Consider the following 23325-nt stretch of genomic DNA (forward strand, 5'->3'; position numbering starts at 1 on the left):
TGCGCTAGCCATACCTAAGTTAGCAGTGTAAGATCAGAAGGAATGCTATTTTTTTACCGTAACATTATAACATCCCCACGACTGAAAGGGCGAGCATGTTTGGTGTGACGAGGATTCGAACTCGTGACCTTCGGATCAGGAATCGAGTGCCTTAACCACCTGGCCATGCCAGACCATTCCGTAATCGAATTCCAAGTTCGTATTTTAATGATCCAATTCCTGGTACAAAATGTTTCTCACTTTGTTCATATAGCAGGTGTTTAAAGACAGTTGAATAACAAACTTTCACTAAAGGCATATAGAATAGAAGCTTCTTCCATTCTAAAGTTCGTTTTCTTTTCTACATCAAGAAAACATTTTTTGATATTTTACTAACTGCAAAATAATTATCACTCAATTATATGTTTTTATGTCATTTACATATTATTTTCATATAGGCAGTTGCAAAACCTAGAATTTATTCAGGTTTTAGCCGTAAGTTATAAAATAAATTATTTTCAATAAATATTATAGACCACTAGCCTGAAATAGGTTTAAAATAACTCTGAAAAGAGCTTCAAAATTCCTTCTTCAGACTTGAGTTACTGAGGTGAAGAGGACAGCCAAATCCTCAATAGTTCCAATCAATCTATATTCATGTGAACAGTGATTCATTAAAGTGTGTTTGTATCTGTTTTAAACTTCTATATGAAAATTAACGTTTCATGTACTTGTAATGGATAAAAAACAACATAGCAGCATGAACAAAAAAAGAAGGAAAAATATATTTTGACATGCTAATCTAATCGTTTACTAACATAAGAAAAACATTCAAATACTCTTTGCTTTTAAACAATCTAATAAGTGTTAGTGTGATCAATGCAAAGTTCAGTTTGTGTTTTCTTAGAGCAAAGCCACATCGGGCTATCTGCTGAGCCCACCGAGGGGAATCGAACCCCTGATTTTAGCGTTGTAAATCTGGAGACATACCGCTGTACTAGCGGGGGGCGGCAAAGTTCAGACTGGTAAATTAATATAATGTCTTCAGATAGGACACCGAAAATAAAACTGAATCAGCTGGTTAAAAACATACTGGCCAAGCGTGTTAAGGCGTGCGACTCGTAATCTGAGGGGCGCGGGTTCGCATCCCCGTCGCAAATACAAACTTATGTGGATGCGTATAATACCTAATTTTTGTATTTAAGAAAAAAGTATTTACTAGCACGTTGTTAAAAGCTTTTCTTAACTTAAATGACTTTATTTTGAGATTAAGGTTATGGACAGCAAGCAAATGAAAAATAATTCAGAATTATTTAGCAATAGAAACATTTGTATCGTTAAATTATCAAAGAAGAGCAACTGTTCCATGGAAAACAAAACACATTTTAAAATGAACTCGATTTTCTATATTATATACCTTTATATTTAACATTTTGGTTGTAAACATGTAGTGAGTTACTTAATAAAAGATCAGATGGGAATTCCAAGGGGAGGAAAATCCAGCTTCGTGCTATGATGCCTCTCTAAGCTCTCAGATTGTTTCTCATGGAAATAATCACTGATATCTACAACACTAAAATCCCTTGTTTGGAACAAAAACAATTCTTATTTGATTACACAACCACTGCATAGGATTCCTTGAAATACTGTGGGTATATCCAGTGCAGAAATACAATGGGTGTGAAAAGATGAAATCACAAAGAATGTTTGGTCATCTCCAGTAGTGATTTCAAGAAGAATTTACATACAGGCCCTGTATTGATTTCAAATGGGTGAATGCTGTAGTACGTGTTAGTGTCTTTTTGTACAATAGATAGATGAAAAATCTTGACATTATGGAAAATGCTCAATGACTCACCTCAGATCTGATTTCCACATACTGACAAGTTGAGATTGATGATGGGAATTGAACCAGAACTGAATTCAGCACTCAAGATGATCTATAAGTTTTCAATCATTCCACTTAGCCTATGTTATGCTCCCACCACTTTTTGAGAAATTGATGGAGCTTACACTTATTGGACTGATTTCTGGTCTAGTGAATAATGTCTAAGTATGTGGTCCGCTGTTATGAACCTGTTCACAGCACTGCAACTGATACAAATGGTCCATTTCAACATGTCCACTCATATGCACAGAAGCATAACTTCTTGAAAGAGACAGTACCTCCTGAATAGACCCTGTGAAGACCATAATGGTTCAAGACTGGCCTCAATCTCTGACATGACAAAAGTATGAAGTTTTAGAGTTTTGCGTCACATATCAACACTTCATGAGTAGTTTCTCTGATATCACTGCAATAATGTATGCTCTCATTGAAGCTTATAAGCATATTAGGTGGACTGAAGAATGTGAGAATGCATCAATGTCACTGAAGATGTCCTTTAATGGAGTTTCTCATGATTCTATAGAAACAACAGGACTCTAAGTTCTTCTTGGATACATATGCAAGTTTTGCAGATTCAAGATAGAGTGGAACTTGTCATAGATTATGCGAGTTGTATACTAACAGTTCCTTAATGCTGTACAACACAAAGAGAAATGCAGTTGTGATTTTTATGATATAATTTTGACATTACCTTTCCTGCAGAAAGGTCGTCCTTTGCACATACCATACATCTTCAAAATGGCTAATAAATTATGAGGACCGGGAATATACGATAGCACATTTAATTAGAATGTCGCAATACCATGAAAATGCTCGTACATCATCGTCTGAAGAAGCAACAAGGAAATGCAAATTAAATATTTTTTCACACATTGAGAACCTGTCTATTTGCTTAATGTCCTGATCCGGAACAACAGCATCAGGAATAGTAATTTCTGTCACTGGTAGATTCCACTGGTAAATGAATTCCATGATTCATACCCAAATGTCCTGGGAAGAGAAACTTGGAGATCTCAAACTAGTGTGGCCACCTCTTGTCATGCAGCAAGTTAAAGTATGGCGAGCACAGATTTAGGAACAGAGCGGATTAATGCAGCTAATGTCACTTGTAAGAGCAAATATAGATGTGTAAAGCTCTGTTAAACCACAGCTATCAACCATTGAGATGTGCTTCCCAGCCTGTGTAACAGTTACTGGTTCCAAGAACTATGATCCAAGCTATTGTTTTAACCTTTCACAACACAGGAACTTGTTGCTACCAAGGTGTCATATGTTTGTATTAATGTGTAGTGATGGTTTTAATAACTACTTTCAGGTTGAGATGTTAGTTGCTAAAGCCTGTAATGTATGGTGTGTCTTACCAACTTATACACGATAAACTCCAGCAAAGAGTATTGTTTTTTCTCCTCAGAGGATCGATCACCTTAGATATCACTGGGCCTCTCCCAGAAACTGAATGAGATAATAAGTATGTGATAGTCAATTCATTCATTAAATGTGCCAAAGTTTATCCATTGGCCAATACTTCACCAAAGTCCACAACTAATAAAACCTTAGGTATCCAGATTTAATGAACCAAAAGAAACCAAGGAATTAATGTCACCATTTAGATTATTTCTGAGTTGTGAATCCATGCACTTTACCTTATTACTTTCAGTCTGATGAGTTACTCAAATTTAGTAGCAAAATACTGCTCCCAATAAATGTGATGAATGGTTCACTCAATTGTAAATTTCCTACAATGTCAACAGGAATATGTGGAGTAGTTGCAAACTGTGTTAGCCAATGCACACGGGCCCAGCATGGCTAGGTGATTAGGTTCTTGGGTTCGAATCCCCGTCTCACCAGATATGCTCGCCCCTTCAGCCATGGGGGTGTTATAATGTGACGATCAATCCCATTATTCATTGGTAAAAGAGTAGTTCAAGAGTTAGTAATGGGTGGTGATGACTAGCTGCCGTCCTTCTAGTCTCACACTGCTAAATTAGAGACGGCTAGCGCAGCTAGCCCTGGTGTGGCTTTTCAGTGAATTAAAGAAAAACAAATAAGCAAATCCAATGCACACGACTTGCTGAGCTCAGCATAGCGAGATGGTTAAGATGCTTTACTCGCATTCTGAAGGTTAAGAGTTTGAATTCACATCCCACCGAGCAATCTCTTCTTTTCATATGTGGGGACATTATAACAGATGGTCAAGCCCACTATTCATTAGTAAAAGAGAAATCCAAGATTTGGTAGTGGTTGATTATGACTAGATGTCTTCCCTATTGTCTTTCATTGCTAATTAGGAATGGTTAGCACAGATAGCTTTTGTGTAGCTATACCCGAAGCTCAAGTCAAATCGATTTTCTGCATCAATAATTAGGAAATAGTTCCAAAACAGTTAAAGAGCATTAATTCCAAAAAGGAGACTGGGCTTGGTCTTAATTTGTGCTATTAGAATTGAAGTCACTTGGCTTTAACTGGTTGGAACCATGACTAGTATTCCAATAAATGGGTCAAGTGATGAACGAGATACAACAATCAGGTTGCATGCACAAATATGTGAAATACGTCTAGAAGGTCTGATTATGCAATATGGATAATCTCTCATGCACTGATTTTAATCATGTGTCAGATTAGTAGATACCTAAAAATGTGCTAGATAATTTTTTGATTGGCTTAGATGTCAATATTCTGATTGATACAGCTGGGATGACCTACAAGATTAGCATTCAGGACAGTAATTGATTGTAAAATCACTGACTAAAAGAAAGTTGTATTATTTGCTTTTCAACTTATTAAATGATGCTCATCATGCAATGTACACTACATTTGTGATTTCAACTTGATTATTAGAAGCTAGGATTGTTGATTGGTTGTGAAATCAATGGCTGAAAGAGTTTATGGCCCTTAATTGCTTTCAGAGTTACTAAAATGTGCGGAAAATGTACGGAGTACAATTTTGTTACTACCACTCAATTATCAGTAAGTTATAGTGATTGTAAGGTTGATGGGACTGAATGGGTGCTGTGAAGCTAGCTTTTGAGTAAATGTCACACATGATGTTCACAGGATCTGGCTGAAAGTTGCTTGAATATTCCACATTTAGGATGTTTGGAATTGGTAAAGGCTAGGCTAGGATCGAAATTTTGGCTGAAAGGGTTTTGAAACCATTAATTTCTAAGTTATTGAACATTCTTCTCCAATGAAGTAGTAATTTAACACAGATCCTGTAGAAAGTAACAATCCTATGTCCTACACAAATATGCACAATATTTTTCTGCTTTAGACATAAAGACCGTTTCTCACTTTATATAACGTATTCACTGTTTTTCTTTACTTTAAAAATCAATCAGTTTAGCTAAATTCAGATTTATTTTATAATTATCCTGATTGCACATCCGTTTATTAAATGGAAACACTTGACACATTTTACAGAAATCGTTGAATTTGAAATGTTAGACACAAATCACACATTTTCTTTTTTCTTCCTGTATTAATATAATACAGGAAGAAAAATACTATTTATTACTATTTGACTACAAACGTATGTTGACAAATTGCCATATTGACATAGCTGGATCAGCTCTTAATTTTATCATTAAAAAAAACACTCATAGGTAGCCCTTACCATTCAATATTCAGAATATTGCTTTTTGACTTAGTTGAATATATTTTTATACGTAAAGCATGGAAGGAAAGTGTTTTGTTTTTCCTTTTACGATAAAAAAGATTAAACTTAATTAACGTAGTGTAAAGTGTATATACTACTGGCAACTGCACTAACATAAACCGTTTAGTAGCTCATGTTTTAGACTCATGACACTAAAAATTGGGTCTCAAAAGTCTATTGTGTAGCTTTGCGCTTAACAATGTACAATCATTTCAGTGATACAACGACATATCTGCGGACTTTCAATACTATAAACCGGGTTTTGATACCCGTAGTGGATAGAACACAGATAGTCCATTGTATGTTTTTGCACTTAACTACAAATAAATAAAACAATATATTAATACAAACAAGCGTTATGAGTTCTGAAAAAAATACATTGATCATATTTCGATCATCTGCTGGCATGGCCAAGCGCGTTGCGATAAACATCGTGGGGTGTATAATGTGACGGTCAATCCCACTATTCGTTGGTAAAAAAGTAGCCCAATGACTATAGTCTTACACTGTTAAATTATAGCACAGATAGCCCTCGTGTAGCTTTGTGCGAAATTCCAAAACAAACAAACAAAACAAATCGATCATCTGACGCAAAGATGTCTTTGTATATTACGCAATAACAAAAGCTAAACACACAAAATAATACAATTATTTTACATCAACACGTACTCGATAATAAAACTAATTATACACACAAACACACTTTTTTTCAAATGTTAGATTTTCGGAATATGTTATCAACAGATAGATATTTATGAATTTGAACCAACTGTCCATTTTTCTAAGTTGATGGATTACAACATTGCTTGTGGATGTTTAATATTTCACAGTAACGTTAATAGCCCACGTGTCGCGATTTTGAAACTTTTTACCGTAAACTACAGAGTAATTGCTGTAAAATATTTTACAGCTTTTAAAAAGTTGTAGCGTTAGGAAAGGAATTATTCTGAGATACTTGAAGTGGTAAGTTTTAAATGATACTTTATTTACCAGTTGTACTATATAATAATGATAACGTGTAAATGACGAAAATGCTAGGCCTAACGTTATATTGTTCTAACTGTAACTGTGGATGTTTCGAAAAGAAACACTAGTATTAATAATCGTAGTACTATTTCTATTTAATATTACTATTAGTAACAGCGTTACTATTACTGGCAGTACGACATTATAAAGTCTATCAGGTAGGGCATTGATATCACTTAAAAGCTTGAATATATTTTAATTTAAGTCAGTTGTAATGGTGATTTGCGCTGTGTTGTGTAGTTTGATTTTTAAGCGGAGAGTTTGGTCTTTTGGTTTATAAATAATGTTTAAATATTATAGTATAAAAATTACACAATTTTTTTTTGTTTTGCACTGTTCATTACGCATCATGTAACATTCGCAAGCAATGTAGGAAGAACTTCAAAATGGCCCATATGTAGGCTACGTTTTTTCATTATGATTTCTGTAATGTCGGCTAAAGGGAGTTATCATGTCATGTGATAGGCGTTTTTAAAAATTAATGCCAAGAGTTTTCTTGAAGTTGAACGCTTAGAAAATAATTCAAGTAGTATAAAAAGAGAACTTGAGTAGATTTATTGATTGATTATTGAGTTTATGTTTGACAAAGAAATGGAAGTCATGGGAAAGCTATAGGAAAAGCTAGCAATTGCAATTGTTGCATTATCATCTGGTAGTTGAAGATGAAAATGCTGTAGTCATAATTAGACTGGACTTTGCATTTTCATTTTTGCTAAATTGTACAAAAGAACCAATCCAACAATACAAATTATCACAAATGTATAAAAACCTTGAGATTATATAAAAATATTTGCTTCTTACAGATACTTTTTTATTAAATATTTTACTAATGAAACAATTTTTTATTAAGTTTTCAAAACATTAATTTAAAATACCAAGTCTTATTCCAAGGACAGCTGGTATGGGTGTTAACACTTTCATCAAAATACAGTAGAGAACAATATTTTAACTTACTTAAGTCATCTTTGTGTAATGATATTATAAGCTTTTTGTATTATTATAGTTAGATAGAAAAATTACGGATTTTCTTTGTGAACACTAAAGCACAACGCTTGTTTATAATCTGGATCATTGGTGGAAACTGGCACTCTACTTGAGTTAAAAGGTTTGTTTTAACTTTTATTCATGGATAGGTGTGTAGGGACAGCTTTAATGAACCAATTGGACCATTGTTGTCTGAATGTTAGGGTATATTCTTGATCTCCAGCCTTTATGCTAAAGTTTAAGATTCATGAAATTGCATAAGATACTGAATATGATTTTTTAGTATCTTGCAATTTAACAAAATATTTACTTTTCTATTTGATAATTTTTAAAGTTTGCTGAAAATGAGATGTACCCTCTCCATGTTGGAAAACTGTGTATATAATTACATAGAAGTTATTTTTAAATTTAATAAAGTGTGAATCATCACAACGTTGTAGAATGTTTCTATAACTTACCAACTGAACATAATGTCTTAGTATAACATATGGTAAAATATTTTCTATTTTAACATTGTTATAAATGATTCATATTATTTCTGTACATACATTCTATAGATACCCTAACTGATTTTTGTGCAAAGTCAGCAAAATTTACAAATGGTACATTTCAAATGACCTGTTAAACTAATTTAGGTATTTCAATACTTTCTTGTTATACTAATCAACAGTTAACATTATATCATAATCTTTAAGTGTCACATTTTGGATGTGACATTTTTATAGCTTCCTCATAATTTATAACTGAACATCATTATGAAAAAAAAGTTTTAGCATCTCTGCCTTCATATAAAGATACTGTTGATTAATTTCAGTAGGAAAAAAAATTCAGATTGGATCAGTTTTATGAATTTTTCTCATTGACCTAAAACGCATTCTGAACTGTAGATTTTCTGTACCCTATATTCCAATTCAGCTGGTGCCAGAATGGTGCATCTTCTTGAAAATGTAATACTACAGGTAGAAAATGTTAATTTTTCTTATAATTCCTAATGAATTTATAAAATTGGAATGTTTTAAAAAAATCTTTTACTGATTTTAATCAAACCATATTGCAAGATTCAAAGCTCAAATTGGGTAATGTCAGACTTATTTTTTATTTCTAAGAAATGTTACACTTGTGTAACAGTAAAGTAATTTGATGTCATTTGATTAGGTAAGAAAAAACAAATATATGAAAGTAGATCCAAAGCCTAAATTTAGACTAATTTCTAAGGATTTGTATTCAAGTAGTTGTTATGACTTTATACTTTCTGTGCAAAATGTTGGAGTAAAATTACTGATGGTTCTTTTACCTTTGTTATGATGCAACATTTCTAATATACTTAATACATAGATAATAAGCATTCATCAGTTCTTTACATCAGAGAAGAAATTTGAAGGTAGTAAAAATATTTCACTGGTAGAATTCCAAAACATACTATCTACTGATGTTATAGATATTTCTCAATCTCTAGGGTTTCCATTCTTTCATCATCTAAGCATTGAGGTTGCTTGTTCCAGTCTTTTATACCCCACTCAAGTGCCTTAGGTAAATTCTGCCACAAACTTCAATATGCACCTTCTGTCTAGGTAGTGTATATAAGAGTCTTATTCTGTTAATGAAATTACTTTTTCTTAAAAAAGCATTTGGTACAGATTTCTATCAATAGGAGTGTTATGATTTTTGATGTGCTTGGCATTTTTATGGTTATATTTCTATTTATATTCATAAATCACTTACAAAAGAATACCTTTATTTTCCGGTATGAATCCCTGAGTTAATGTTTCTACTACAGAGGTCAAACAGACGTCTGCTATTTGGTGTTTGCCTACAGCCAGGGAAGGGGTAATTGAAGCTGTCTGCAGTATGATCTGTTGTGAGATGGAGATGCACATGCAGACTTAAGGGTGTCTCTCCTGGTTATTCTGAGAAGGCTCTTGCAAGTAACCATGGAAAGGCTGGTGAAACTTTACATTCACATTTTTCATCTCATTCTTTTACTAGGTCAGCCTCAACAGGATATTTTGATCAGCCACTTGTTGCTCTTTTTCCTTCAGTTGGTTATTCAGGTTTGTGAGGTATCAGGGATTGACTTGAATCCTTTGAGAAAGAACAATAAGTCACTACTTGGTTTTTTCTCCTCCTCCTAATATTGCTGTTCATGCTGGGGGATTTGCCACTCAGTTATATGAAGGGGTAGCTGTGTCTTGTCCTCCACATTTATCATATCAGCATACTTTGGCTTATAACTGCCAGAAGGAGGCCTATTTAGATGCTCAATGGATAAGACTACCTTTCGTATCTGTAGGGTTCTAGATTGGAATCTGCTGTAACTTTAACAAGATCACAGTTTCTCAGATTCATCTTACTCTCATGACTCTCCTGAGGTATTTGCCTTCAATCCACCTTTTGCTTGAGGTCTATCTGGCTCTCTTGAAAGGAAAATTTTTCATCATATATTTAGACAATTCCACAATGGTATGTCAGCTGGCACTGGATAATATGTAGACGTTGTGTGGTAGGTATATCCACTGGATAATATGTAGACGTTGTGTGGTAGGTATATCCACTGGATAATATGTAGATGTTGTGTGGTAGGTATATCCACTGGATAATATGTATGTGGTAGGTATATCCACTGGATAATATGTAGACGCTGTGGTAGGTATATCCACTGGATAATATGTAGACGCTATGCGTGGTAGGTATATCCACTGGATAATATGTAGACGTTGCGTGGTAGGTATATCCACTGGATAATATGTAGACGTTGTGTGGTAGGTATATCCACTGGATAATATGTAGACGTTGTGTGGTAGGTATATCCACTGGATAATATGTAGACGTTGTGTGGTAGATATATCCACTGGATAATATGTAGACGTTGTGTGGTAGATATATCCACTGGATAATATGTAGACGTTGTGTGGTAGATATATCCACTGGATAATATGTAGTTGCTGTGTGGTACATATATCATATTTTTTACTTTCTCTCAGAAGTTCTTAGAAATATTATTTTTCAAGAGGAATAAATACAGAATTTTTATACATACACACAGTTAGAGATTTGCTTTATTTTTGCTCATAAATTAATCTGTATGATATTTTTGAGAGAAAAATTTAGTGATATTTGATGTGAAAATGAGTGTGAGAAAAGTAATTCTTGATGATGAGAAACCCACTTGAAATAAAAATATAAACAATATTTCAACCTTCCAAGGTCATCTTCAGGTTAAGAAGGAGGGTAAAATATTGTTCTCTTCTTACCAAACAAAGTGCTAATACCCATAACAGCCATTCTGAGATACAGTGTGAGGAAAAGTTTCATGTTTTGACAGTTTGTTAGTAGTTTAATATATATATATTTCATTAGCATACATTCAAGCTGAATATTTCAATTATACTTGGTGTGATGTACAAAATGTGGAGAGTTGGTAACTAAGAACTGAAACAAATTGACAAACTTAAATGTTCTAGGATGGGACTAGTATTAGCTTCCCTCTAGATGGAAATAAGGCTTATAAATCACAAGTGTAGAACTTATTTTCATTCAGCATTCTTTGTGTTTATCCTGAAAAAGTAAGCTAATTTGTTTTAGTGTATGTTTTAAGAAATGTCATTTTCATTTTTAAAAACTTACTATGTAGATGACATATGATGGCTGTGGACTTCATATTTATAACTGATAATAACACATATGCTGTCTAACTAGAATCACATTTGTTGGTCATCCCAAAATATTAGTTCACAAAGTTTTGATAGAAGCAAATACTGTACTCTTGGGAATTTGAATTTTGTTTTTATTGTGGTATATCCATCTTATATAGTAAAAACCTATTTTTTTAGTATAGGCTGAACATGTGGCATCATTTGTAAACAGGTTTAACTATTATTGTCTCAGTGCTGTGATAAGAGTTTTGTGATGCTATTTACTGAGAGTAGCTGAATATGAAAAATGTAGAACATTTGATTATGTTAAAAAAAAGTTTTTGTGACTTGTTAACTTTTTTGCTCACAGATTGTGAATGAAAACTTACATGAGATTAAATTGTTTCAGGTGAAGTTATGAATTGTGATACTTAATTTATAACTGAATATTCATGTAAATGTGTACTTTTTAGAAATAAGTACAAATCCCTTTTTGAAATTTATTTGTTATACCACTTGAATCATGGTGAAAGAGATTTTTGCATAACAACAATATATGATGAGGATGAAAATTTCAGAGAGATGAAACATTAAAGTTATCTGTTTGTATGCATATTTTTTTACAGATGTCTAAGCCATTGGATATCCCTCACCAAATTCGACCTGAAAAAGGTTTAGAACTTCCGTCGTCTCCTTCCAGAACTTCCTTTGGGTCACCAGGTAAACATTACCAGATTCCAAGCCCTATTATTACCCGACGTACACGGACATTTTCCTTGTAAGTATGAATTAAAATTGAATCTTTTACTTTAGATTATTGTAATGGTTTACAGTGAAGCTTCACTATGTCTAAATACCTGAAAACTTTTACAAGTTTGACATTTGAAATACATTATTTGGCAACATTTTTTCTTATGATGAGTTGTATGTTTTTTTGGGTTTTTCAAAATATTCTTTTAATGCCGCAAACTGAATCTGAACTGAAGGAATCTTCATTACTATTCACACGTCGAAGCCTTTTACTTATACGTTGATTGTTTTACAGTATTTGTTACTCATTTGTAGTTGGAAAATGTTCAGTAGAGCATTGTACAAGTTCAGGTGTGAAATGTTTTTGAATGGTCAACTAGCAACAAACAGAGTTTAGACATTTCATTTCAGAAGAGGCCAAAGAATGTTTTTATTAACATTGTAGTTGAGAGTATTGTCTCTAGTTTCCAGTAGAGCTGGACATTAGTGGTATTGGTTAATCAATGATTCCCTTGTGGTAAGTGAAATACTATACATTTCAATCTAGCAGATTGCTAACTTTACAATACTGTATGAGGTCTAATTTGTATATTTGTTCTACTCTTTCAAGCAGCACTGTTAAGCCATGAATTTGGCAAGATTAATTTGTTACAGTGACCTAAAGAATATATCAGGTCCCTACATAATTTTCACTACAATTCATGTAACAACAGTGTTCATGTTTTCCATGCTAGCTGCAGTAATGTTTCAGTGTTTTATGTAGTTTATTATTTAAAGATTGTAGCTATGTAACACTGTAACCAAATTTTCAGCTTAATTTTTTGCATGAATAACTTTCATTGTAGTATTTTGGGGTAATCATTGTTGACCATATTGTGTTAAAGTAACCTAAGCTGGTTAAAAAAATTAAAATAATGTTAATATATTCAGTTAAAGATTAGCTAAGTCAGGTTATAATTCAGTGATATTTTTGCTTCTGATGATGTCATTGACATGAAAATAAAGGTTTAAACCTATCATAATGGGTCAGAGGTCAAAAGCTCTGTTATTACTTTTTTGAGTTGTCAAAATTTTATGTAACTACTCTTTTATGAATTTATCTCTTCAAGTTTGGTATCAAGTTATAGGTTATAATACAAATTGTCATATCATACATTATTTAATTTCTTAATCTAAATTAAAATATTAAACAAATATGCCTAAACATCAATCTTTGTGTGTCACATGGTATGTTGAATGCAGAACTGGTTAAAATTGTGTTTGTGATGTCAAAATACAAAGGCTGTAGTTTTGTATGAATTAGGAACTCAAATTCCCAGTATTGACAAATTAGAATATAAAATGAAAACCTTTTATTTTTTTATTTACTGAATGATCATTATATTCAGGGAATAAAACACAGTGGCCCCCTCTCATCTCTTTCCATTTTTGGAAGTGGTCCCTTGTATACACTGTGAATAACCATGGAAGCTTAGAATGTCTCCTTAGTGATTTTCTCAGTTATTTTCAAATATAACAGCAATCCTCTCTTTTAAGACAAACATTCATGCTGGTCAACATTTTCATCAATAAATAGTAAAGTAATGGGTTGATTAATTTAATCATGAATTCAGTTAATCAGTTTGTTTGTGATACTAATCCGTGTAACAGCTGTTCATGGGTAATTTAGATTGAAGTGTCCAGCTTTAGTTTCTAATGCATAATGCAAGATGTACCATATGTAAATAAGAATCCCAGTTCTGACCAATCAAAGTTAGGTAAAAAATTAGGGATTCATTCATTATTTGGCTAGAAAGAAAGACAGGAATAGAAACTATATTGAACAAGTGTTATTCAGTCATCTTTTAATATTTGTTAGATGCCCCTTAATGAGTGTAGATTATACAAAACTGAAGTGGTGGCCAGATGTTTTTGCTCCAAAATTTTATAAAGCATTTTGGATACTTGTTATGAACATATTTATCACTGTTATGTGAAAGAAATCCCTCCATAGTTTTTGTAGTAAATGTGAGTTGTTTACATTTATTATTATGATGTATTGGGCACCAGCAAAGAAACAAGTGAGTGAAATATTGTTGTTTCAACTGTGTTTAAAACTCAAACATGTTTCTTGAATATAAGTTAAACTTTTAATTGTGACTAAAGTTTCCAACACGAACAAGGTATTAGAAAGAACACGATGTGAAGTCTACTCTTTTTACCTGAGAAATTACCATAAAAAAAGGATTTCTCTCAAACTACCAATCAGGAGAGTTTTTTCTGGTTGCACAATACTATAGAATAAATTTGTAACTGTTTTTGTTGGAGTTGATTTCATTAGATTATTAACAGTAAAGTCGTGTTTCTAGCAATAATCACCGAAATCACCTGTCCAGTAATCGTTATTTATTGACAGGCTTAGACACCTGTGAATATTCCCTGGACTTTTAGCACATACAGTAATATTAATTAATAATCATTAGTTACCTAGATTTGAAAACAATTCAAATGTAGCTTACAATAAATAATAACAACCATCCTGTATTACTAGTTCACTGACTAGAAGTACTTTGTTGTAAATCAAAACACCAAAAAAACCAAAAGCTTTACATGATACAAACTCGTTTAGCTATTAGTTTTGTGAATTGCAAAATACAAGAATCTGTAATCTTTTTCTTTAGTGAAATAACTGACTTATTTGGTCATGGTTTGTATTTCAGATAAATTTGAAGTAAAATAATTTTTGTAGAACAAACTGAGATTATGATTCTATTGTATTGAATGCTTAGCTTGATCATAAAAAAAAAAATCAAGCAACATGTTTATCTGCATTCTTCATCACATTCCTAAAGAAATATGTGCAAGTAAGATTGAACCTAATATGAGCATGCAGAAATTATATATATTGAGCAAGGAAACTATAAAAACTAGGTTAGGTGGAGAGAAGTTCTATTGTGCTTAAATTTTCTGAGAGGTAATTATTGCTTCCTTGCAGAAAAATAAAATTACATTGAATGGATAGAAAAAATGTACAGAAAATATTGTTATATATGCTTTATTTATGACTTTTGCCATTAACTTTATTTATATTAAATTCTAGTTGGGTCTTCAGTTGACTTTTGTAATTTCTGTATTAAGATATATTAACTGTGTTTACCACATAAATGTAACTCTGAAGGTATTGTTTCATTTGAATATAAGAATAATCAGAATTTATTGTGAAGAAAACTAATTTGATAAAAATACAAAAACTCCCACTGGAAAGTTAATGTGCAGTAAAACGTACCTAATAAAAGAAGTGAATTCTTAATGTTTAACTATCCAAAATGTATACCTATTGCTGGTGAATTTATCCATGCATTAAGAGTACCCTGTTTTTTCTCTTCTACAGGTCAGAGCAAGCAGCAGCAAATCCAGTTCAACATGGCACAGTGAAATATTTCTGTCGTCAGAAGGGTCACGGTTTTATTAGACCTGATGATGAATCGGAAGACATTTTCTTTCATATCTCTGAGTAAATACTACTTGTATGAACTTCGTAAAGCTTCTGGCACTTACATTAAACTAGAGATAATTTTATGGTTAATACCTCAGCATATCTTGTATACAGGAACTATAAATTCATTCTAGTTATCTATACATTGATAAACCTTTTTTTTTTTTAACTGTGAGGAAACATAAACTGTAATAAAGAGATATTTTTACTGTAAACAATAATGGGAATATTGAAACTAAATCAAAAATTAATATAGCAGGGAAATTAACATTGTTTTTAAGCCTAATATGTCAAAACAAATTGTAGAGTAGGATAGATTTTGTGTGTGTGTCCTTCTTTGTAATGTTTTCAATGTGTTTGTGTTGAAACATAATTTTTTTTACATTTACTTTAGGTATGTATACTTTGTCTAGTTTCTTAAAAAAGATAGGTAAATAGAGTAATATTTTTCTCCCCTTTCGTGTAATAACTGTTAATAAAGAAATGTTTGACTTCTGAAGCATCATTAAAGTACTGTGACCAATTTTCCCAGTATCAAGGCAGCATGCAGATGTGTGTTACCAGAGGTTTTATGTTGGGGGTGAGGGGTATTTTTAGACCATCAACTGTAATGAATTATTTGGTAACTTTTCAATGCTACCAGTTAATTGGTTATTTGGGCTTTAGGCCTATTGATTGCTGGGTTCATTAAGACCATCAAGATCTTGAGACTTCTTACCATAACTGAAGATGTGTGAAGCTAGAATAATTAAGTTTGTGGCATTCAATTGGTTGTTGTATGGCTCCACAGTTTGAAGAGAACACTGAATGGTGACCCCTTTAAAAAGTGTTATAGGTATAGTGTATAAACAACTTTCTGTGGTTAACATTATTTTCAACTATTTATTAAAATAGCATCTACTAATAACAGTGCCCTCTATCTGTGATATTAAGTATCAAAATCATAGTTTATTATAAAATTATGCTTACCATGATGAAAAAAAATGTATTTCATTGTGCTGAATCTTCTTGAAGTTTCTCTTAGATTAATGTGTTATATTCTTTTCAGTGTAATTCCAATATGCTTCTTATCTCCTCTCATGAGATTAGCCATTCTTGTTCAGTATGTGCAAAATGTTTCTTTATACATGCCACAGGCCTTCTACTCCTCCGATACTGGAATTGAAAAATTCCAAGATATGTTTTGTGCATAACCTCGTAAACGATTGGAACAAGACATGTTTACATGATGCATGTGTCTTCCATTGCACTCATCCACTGAAACTTCACTTCTTGTTTGGCAGTGTTAGAATTTGGACGTGCTATTTTGCTAATTTATTGCTGCATGTTCAATTTTGTTTTGATCCCAAAATGGTTAATTTTCAACTTCATTCCACTTATTCAACTCAACATTATATTATTTCTTTATATCAGTCCTTTCAAGTCATTTTTTTTTTTTTTTTTTCACTCATGTTTGATGTCATCTTTCTGCCCGTGTTACAGGCCTCAGGTGATCAAATGTTACATGTGGCTCATCCTTTATTCCCAGCCTTCTCCATGACTACTACTGACTCTTCTGAGCCTTTGCTGGTTGACAAGGGACTTGTTTGTCATTTTACATCTTCAGTATTTGCTAATCATTATTGTTTTCTCTTGGTGTCTCCACGGACTAATTCAGTATTCACAGAATTCACTCAAGTTTTTGATGTTTTCTCTGTCACTTAATTCGTATTTATGTGAGGATGTTTTGATTTGCTGAGTACAGTCTGACATGCCGTAGCCACTCTATACCTCACAATTTCTGCCCTTGTGTTTTATGAATTACACATGCATTCAAAGAATATACTTTGCTCAGAAGTGGTGAGATTACCCTCTTCTGAACTTCAGATCTATTATTCTCATTGTCAGGAGTATCCTTCAGATGCTTTCAGTGGTACTTTTGTCATTTTCTTGCATTAGTCCCTTCTCCTCCTCATTGTGGGAATCTAGCCATTATTTTGAGAGTTATTGTTTTCCTACAACAAAAATGTATTTCCAATAGTACTTACCTTCTCTCATACTTTCATTATTCTTCACTATTCTGGTGCTCACATCATATGCCAAACTTCAAAGTGAAAGTTTGGTGGAGGGGTCTAGATGAGCCACATGCATGTCGTGCTTCTACTGGTTAAAAAGTGATGCATAATTTGCATAAAACTTGTGTTAGTATCTTCCAATTCCAACAGGAAGGCTTGTGGTATGTGTAAAGAGAGAGTTTGCATATGGATGGCAGCACTGATACAAAATAGCTAATCTTGTAAGAGGTAAGCACCTCTGTGAAATACATCATTAGTATAGCAAAATTATAACTTTCCAAACAGACTTAGATAATACAACATTTTAAGAGTGTGCTACTTGTAGAAGTGTGAGTCCATGTTATAGAAACATTTTCCTTATACTAAATGCTTCTACAAAAGTTCTCTTTAATTATGGATGTATATTTCAACAAGAAAATATATGTGGGAATGTTTTACACCTGTGTAAAGTATGCACCTGCCCCAAACTGTATTGTAATGATGAATATTTTTATATTTTATGGAAAATTCATTTTGTAAAGTTACTGCTAAAAATGGTAGCTATTAATGGCACCTGTGAATATAGATAACATATATGTAGGGATCCGTTCTCTGCAAATCAAAGTAAAGCTTGAATCAATAGCTGGCTAGATATACAAGAATAGTGGGTGAATCTTTGACACTAAGCTATGGATAACTTGGTATTGTCAAACATGTCAGTGGTTGGAAAATGTTGATGAATTCAACTATTTTAGAACTTGGCAAAACAAGTCCATTATTCAGCATCACAATAAAATACAATGTTTATCAGTAACTATTTAGAAAAACCAATTCAGCAGTGTACTAATACTTAGTTGTACAACAGTATTCAGTGAATGTTTGACACTGATGAGTACTATTTTTATTGAAACCTACATATTTACAGGACAATGTTAGATGTGAAACTGTTGTTTTATTTTACTTTTTTTACATATTTTGTCAGTGAAATGTAGACATCAGGAAGTCTTTGATAATTACTTAAATTTCTTATAATACTCACTGTTTTTTACAACAATTCTAGCATAGAAGGAGAGTACGCCCCACGTCGAGATGATGAAGTGACTTATAAACTCTGTCTCATTCCTCCAAAGAAGGAGAAGGTTCAAGCCACACATGTTATCATAACCTCTTTGGGTCCAGGAACACATGAACGTTGGGATCAACCACCATCACCTGTTCCTAAAGAAGCAGCATCAGGAACTTGCATCTAGAAACAGAAGTGTTGAAGAGTTAGTGCATGAGAAGTAAGAAAACATAATATTCAGGTGTTGTCATGAATGTTTAACTGTGTGTTTCGTGGAATTAAAAGATCTGTCATATGTTAAGTAAAACAAAGTTTAAACAAATGTATTGTTCAAACTCCTAGAATATGCTTAAAAACACAATTAGCTGCATACAAGTCATGTCAAATAATATATGTACTATACTTTTGTGAAAAGCTTATTTTTAAACACCAAAACAAGTAACATAAAACTCGTATATATACAAGTTTCACAAATCTGTTGAAGTCAAAATCTACACTGTACAGTTACCATTACACATCCCATGTATTTCGACAAATTGTGTACTTTTCTAAGTTTTACTGAACTACTGATAACGTTATATTTTCTATTCTACTAGCAATCTGCCAACTGTATCTAGTTCGAAAACTGTGTACATTAATATTGTTACAACATTAAAACAACTAGACAGTATCAGTAATCTGTCATACTCCTAGTGTACAGACAGTTTGTGTATTCATTTAATAATGATAAATGTTCTACAGATTACAGTGATGACTTCTCTAGCCTTTTATTTTCATTTATGTTTGTATTTTTATTTTGAGTTTTCAGCATATGTGCTTGAAAATTTTTTAAATTTATTCAGCAGTTTTATGTTGTAGAAAATTCTGATTTTTTCTATTACTGCAGTTGATGTTTTAAGATTTAATGGTTTTTTTTCTATTAATCAAAAATCTTGCACATTTGTCCTTTGAAACCTGTGAAAGTAGTGTTATGTTTAATATAACAGTATTTCATTCAGTCTGAGAGCTTTAAGTAAAGAATTCCTTTGCAGTTTAACATGTGTGATGTTACTTTAATATCTGGACTTTTTGATTTACACTATAAAACTGAGCAATCTATATTTTCAGTATTAAAAAGTGAACTGTGATGGTGACATTATTTTTGAATAATTTTTAATGTGCATATTAGTTCTTTATGTATATAAAAATTAGGGTGATTGCTGGCTAATATTCAGTTCAAATCATCTATGATTATGTATCACGATCTGTACTTTAAGTGAATTATTCCTTCTCAACATAAGACATAAACACTTAATTAGATACATGATAGTTTTATACAAAAATTGGAATCCTTAAAATAATAGAGCAAACAATAATTTTGCACTTGTGAGACTTACCAGTGGATGTAGTGAAAAGAATAAAATATTTTTTCACTGTAATGTGTATTTTAAGAATCTGTCTTGATTTCAGTTACGGGTAAATACTCTTGAATTGACCAAAATACAAAATTTTCAATAATTTTATTAACATTTTAACAGAGTAAATTCGTGTTGCACTTTCCAATGCCAAGTCTCTTAAAGTAGTTTTTAATATATCACCAAACTTAGACATTAGAAATAATTTTATCTTGACAAGATCTCTTCATTCTTTCTTTTGTTTTTCAATGCATCATTTTCACCAGATATTGTGCCAATGTTTGTTGAATATTAATCTGAAGTAGTAGATATGCATATTGTATAGCAAGCAAGAGTCTCTATTTTATTTTTACCTCTCGTCCTGTGTTTACTTCTAAAAAACATTGTTAGAATTAAATTGTAATGTTATTTCCATTTAATCCTTGGAGCTGTTATTTATCAATATCATATGGTTTGGGGATTTTACAGATTTTCATAAGAATAATGGCTCAAGAATTGTGAATTGAAAGAATATCTTAAGAAATTTCTTAAAGAAGTCTTTACAAATTTTCACATTAATTTGTAGTCCAGGTCAGTAGTTTCTAACCCCCTCCTCCCCCAAACTAAGAACCATCTTGTTCTAATCCCAAAATTTCAAAGATTGCTTTGTACAATATTACTTATTTGAGATTTTTAATGTATATTGTAAAAAGAGTACACTTCAGTAGCTATATTTTAAGATGCTTTTATTTTAAACTGTCTTGTGTACAAGTATTGGTATACTGACTGGCATTTGAAAACCACTGTGTGAGATAGTAATGTTTCTAGACTAAAAATCATGTAAAGTATGGAATATAATAAATTGTTTTCCTTTATTGAAGCCAAAACAACTTTCTTCATACACGAATCATACATTAATTCTTTAGTATTGTCTTGTTCCTTCACAATTGTTTCTTTCACAGTCAATGTTTAAGTGCTTTTGTTAATTATTAAGGGCTAAACATTTAATAACATGCATTTGCTAAAATACCATTACCAGTTTTATGGCAATTTAATCATACTTTGTACTTCTAGTTACTGTTGAAGATACTAAATCACCATACTATGTAGTGATGGCTATTAAATTGTTAGTGGTTGAATATTGCAACTGCCATATATTAATTAATATGAATTTTAGTAAGTTTAAAAACAATTTCAATATTTTGATGCTTTAGACTGATAGCTGGTAATGTCAAAATGTTTGTGTATTGTTATCCAGTCTGTGCAAAGAGCAGATTTTGTGCATTCAACTTTAAAAAAAACTCATTGTCTGTTAATATTTCTGAAAAAACTATAAAATTGTTGCTTTAAAAACAGTTATGGTCATGTTAGATGCCAGTTTGCTTGGTGCCTTTTGGAATTTATTGTTTGCAAGTTTAAGTGCAGTGTTAGATTACTTTAATAGAAGGAAAAGTCTCATGGGTTAATGCATTGGAAAATTTTCCTCATTTATATTTCTAAGGCCTCTTAAGGTTGCAAGTGTGGAAAGCGAGAATGGAAGAATGCATTGTAACAACAACAGATTTTTATGGTTACTAATTAAATGCTCTTGAACTGTATTTCTTAACTGTTATGGATATTTTGTTTACTTGATAAATTCAAAGTCAGAAAATTCAACATACGTATGGCCATACTCCCACTAGAATGTTGATTTTTTTATTTCCACAGTTTGAAATTAACACTTATGTTAACCATACAATTGTGAATCGTCTATGTTATAATGATACATTTGTAAATCGTCCAGAAAAAAAAATAAACAAGTATTTTTGTCACTTGTTTAATGTGTAGTTGAGTTTTAATTATTGTTTTAGTTTTTGTATTGTTCCAACTTCATATATAGAAACAACTCTTTGAAAGTAATGCATATAGAAGCAAAGACAAGTTGTTTTATTAATACCTTTAGAAAATTGTGGATGTAGTTTTTTTACAAAATTGTGGGTGTAGGTTTTCTACAAAGATTTTTCACATCAAAGCATTTATCAATTCTTAAAGTACAGAGTTTTGCATTTCTAAAAGTCCAGAATGAAAGTACTGTTAACATATCTGAGTTAGAAGAATCTGTGATCCCTTTTGTAATAAAACATAAAATTTGAATATGTAAATATTTTGATTCAACATAAAGTGCAATAATTACATATATATAACATATAGTAATTTATTGTTAAATTACAGAAAATTCTTGAAGAATAAATGAACTAAGATTGAATTTTATACTAATTTTACAACAATTAATGGAAAGTATTATACATTTGTAATCACTTTTTTATGATTCATAATCATAGTTGCACACTGGCACTTACACTCACCATAGCTATAAGTATGTACACTTACAGATTACACATAATTTATTGTGCATTTTTATAATGATTCATAAATACTACTTTAAATCTATCTCTTTACACAGAAACAATTTTTGAAATGGAAGTTAAGAATTTAAAAAGACCCACAGTTACTGTGACAAAATGATGGTCCAGCTTTTACTTGGCCTGTAGGACCTGCTCCAATGCACATGATTGATCTGAAGTGGTAAATGGAATTGAAGCAAGCAACAAAAGTACAGAATATTAAATATTGTAAACCTAATTTTTGCTCCACTTGTCTGTATAAAGAATATTGTTAGGTTTCTTGGGTTGTACATAAATTACACTGATATTTGATACCCACCCTTTTATTATTGTATCTTATCCCTGTGATAGGTGGTTTTAATAATGTTCACTGATTAAATGTATGCACATCCTCCTTAAATGTGCAAATTATTTATCAAAAGATCAAAAAAGAGAAAAGTTTATATTCATTCTTCTTTCCCTCTTAAATTGTTTACTGTTACTATATTCAGGAAAATAAGTAAGCACTAATACGTGCACAAATACATAGAAGCATAAGATTCTTTAAGAATGGTTTCTTTAGAGTGGTAGTCTTAATATGTTTGTTATGTGCTACATTGTACATTCTTTTAAATTATGGGAATGCTGGAGAATGTGCAGGAAAATATTTTTAAAAAATTATTTAAGAATTATAATAATACTCCACTCTATAACTATTGTAATTATCTGTAGAGAAAATGCTTTTAGAATTCTCAGTATAGTTACAACTGAACTGCTACTGTCATAGTGCAATCAATATTTTGAAAATGTGCTATTAAAACTCCAGGTAAAAATATAATATGTACAACAATATATATTTATTTGTAATATCAACATTTCTGTCACATGCACTGCATTCAAACTTGCATGTAGAAATCTGATACAAATAGGCTGAATAACACATATATAAAAAAACATTTACTGAAATACAGTCAACCTGAGGTACATGCTACACAACTGACAGTTGATGTGTGTGTGTGTGCATATATATATATACACATTATTAATTAACAATTGTAAAATAAATCATTTCATTTTAAATTAAAATGTGGAGTTAGAATTATA

The 23325-nt window shown here is 31.8% G+C and overlaps 1 protein-coding gene across 4 annotated transcripts; it reads left to right on the forward strand.

Moving 5' to 3' along the window:
- Nucleotides 1-6300: 6300 nt before the first annotated feature.
- Nucleotides 6301-23059, forward strand: LOC143224982 (cold shock domain-containing protein CG9705-like). Of its 4 annotated transcripts, none has more exons than XM_076453563.1 (5): nucleotides 6301-6485; nucleotides 11791-11942; nucleotides 15285-15407; nucleotides 18483-18705; nucleotides 22302-23059. In XM_076453563.1, exons 2-4 carry the CDS (start codon nucleotides 11791-11793, stop codon nucleotides 18670-18672), a joined length of 465 nt encoding a protein of 154 aa, XP_076309678.1. In that variant the 5' UTR covers nucleotides 6301-6485; the 3' UTR covers nucleotides 18673-18705; nucleotides 22302-23059. The 4 variants fall into 4 exon arrangements, with proteins under 4 accessions (XP_076309678.1, XP_076309677.1, XP_076309679.1 ...); XM_076453564.1 differs by lacking the exon at nucleotides 22302-23059 and adding an exon at nucleotides 7552-7653 and having other exon boundaries at nucleotides 6306-6485; nucleotides 18483-21678; XM_076453562.1 differs by lacking the exon at nucleotides 22302-23059 and having other exon boundaries at nucleotides 18483-21678.
- Nucleotides 23060-23325: the final 266 nt, after the last annotated feature.

Source organism: Tachypleus tridentatus, chromosome 9, assembly GCF_004210375.1.
Source record: "Tachypleus tridentatus isolate NWPU-2018 chromosome 9, ASM421037v1, whole genome shotgun sequence".
Lineage (NCBI taxonomy): Eukaryota > Metazoa > Arthropoda > Merostomata > Xiphosura > Limulidae > Tachypleus > Tachypleus tridentatus.

What these genes read in the sequence shown, in the direction of transcription:
- LOC143224982 (XM_076453563.1), top strand. Translation starts at nt 11,791, where the DNA reads ATGTCTAAGCCATTGGATATCCCTCACCAAATTCGACCTGAAAAAGGT. An exon ending in CGTACACGGACATTTTCCTT is followed by an intron (nt 11,943 to 15,284) that starts GTAAGTATGAAT and finishes TCTCTTCTACAG; the next exon opens with GTCAGAGCAAGCAGCAGCAA. An exon ending in ATTTTCTTTCATATCTCTGA is followed by an intron (nt 15,408 to 18,482) that starts GTAAATACTACT and finishes CAACAATTCTAG; the next exon opens with CATAGAAGGAGAGTACGCCC.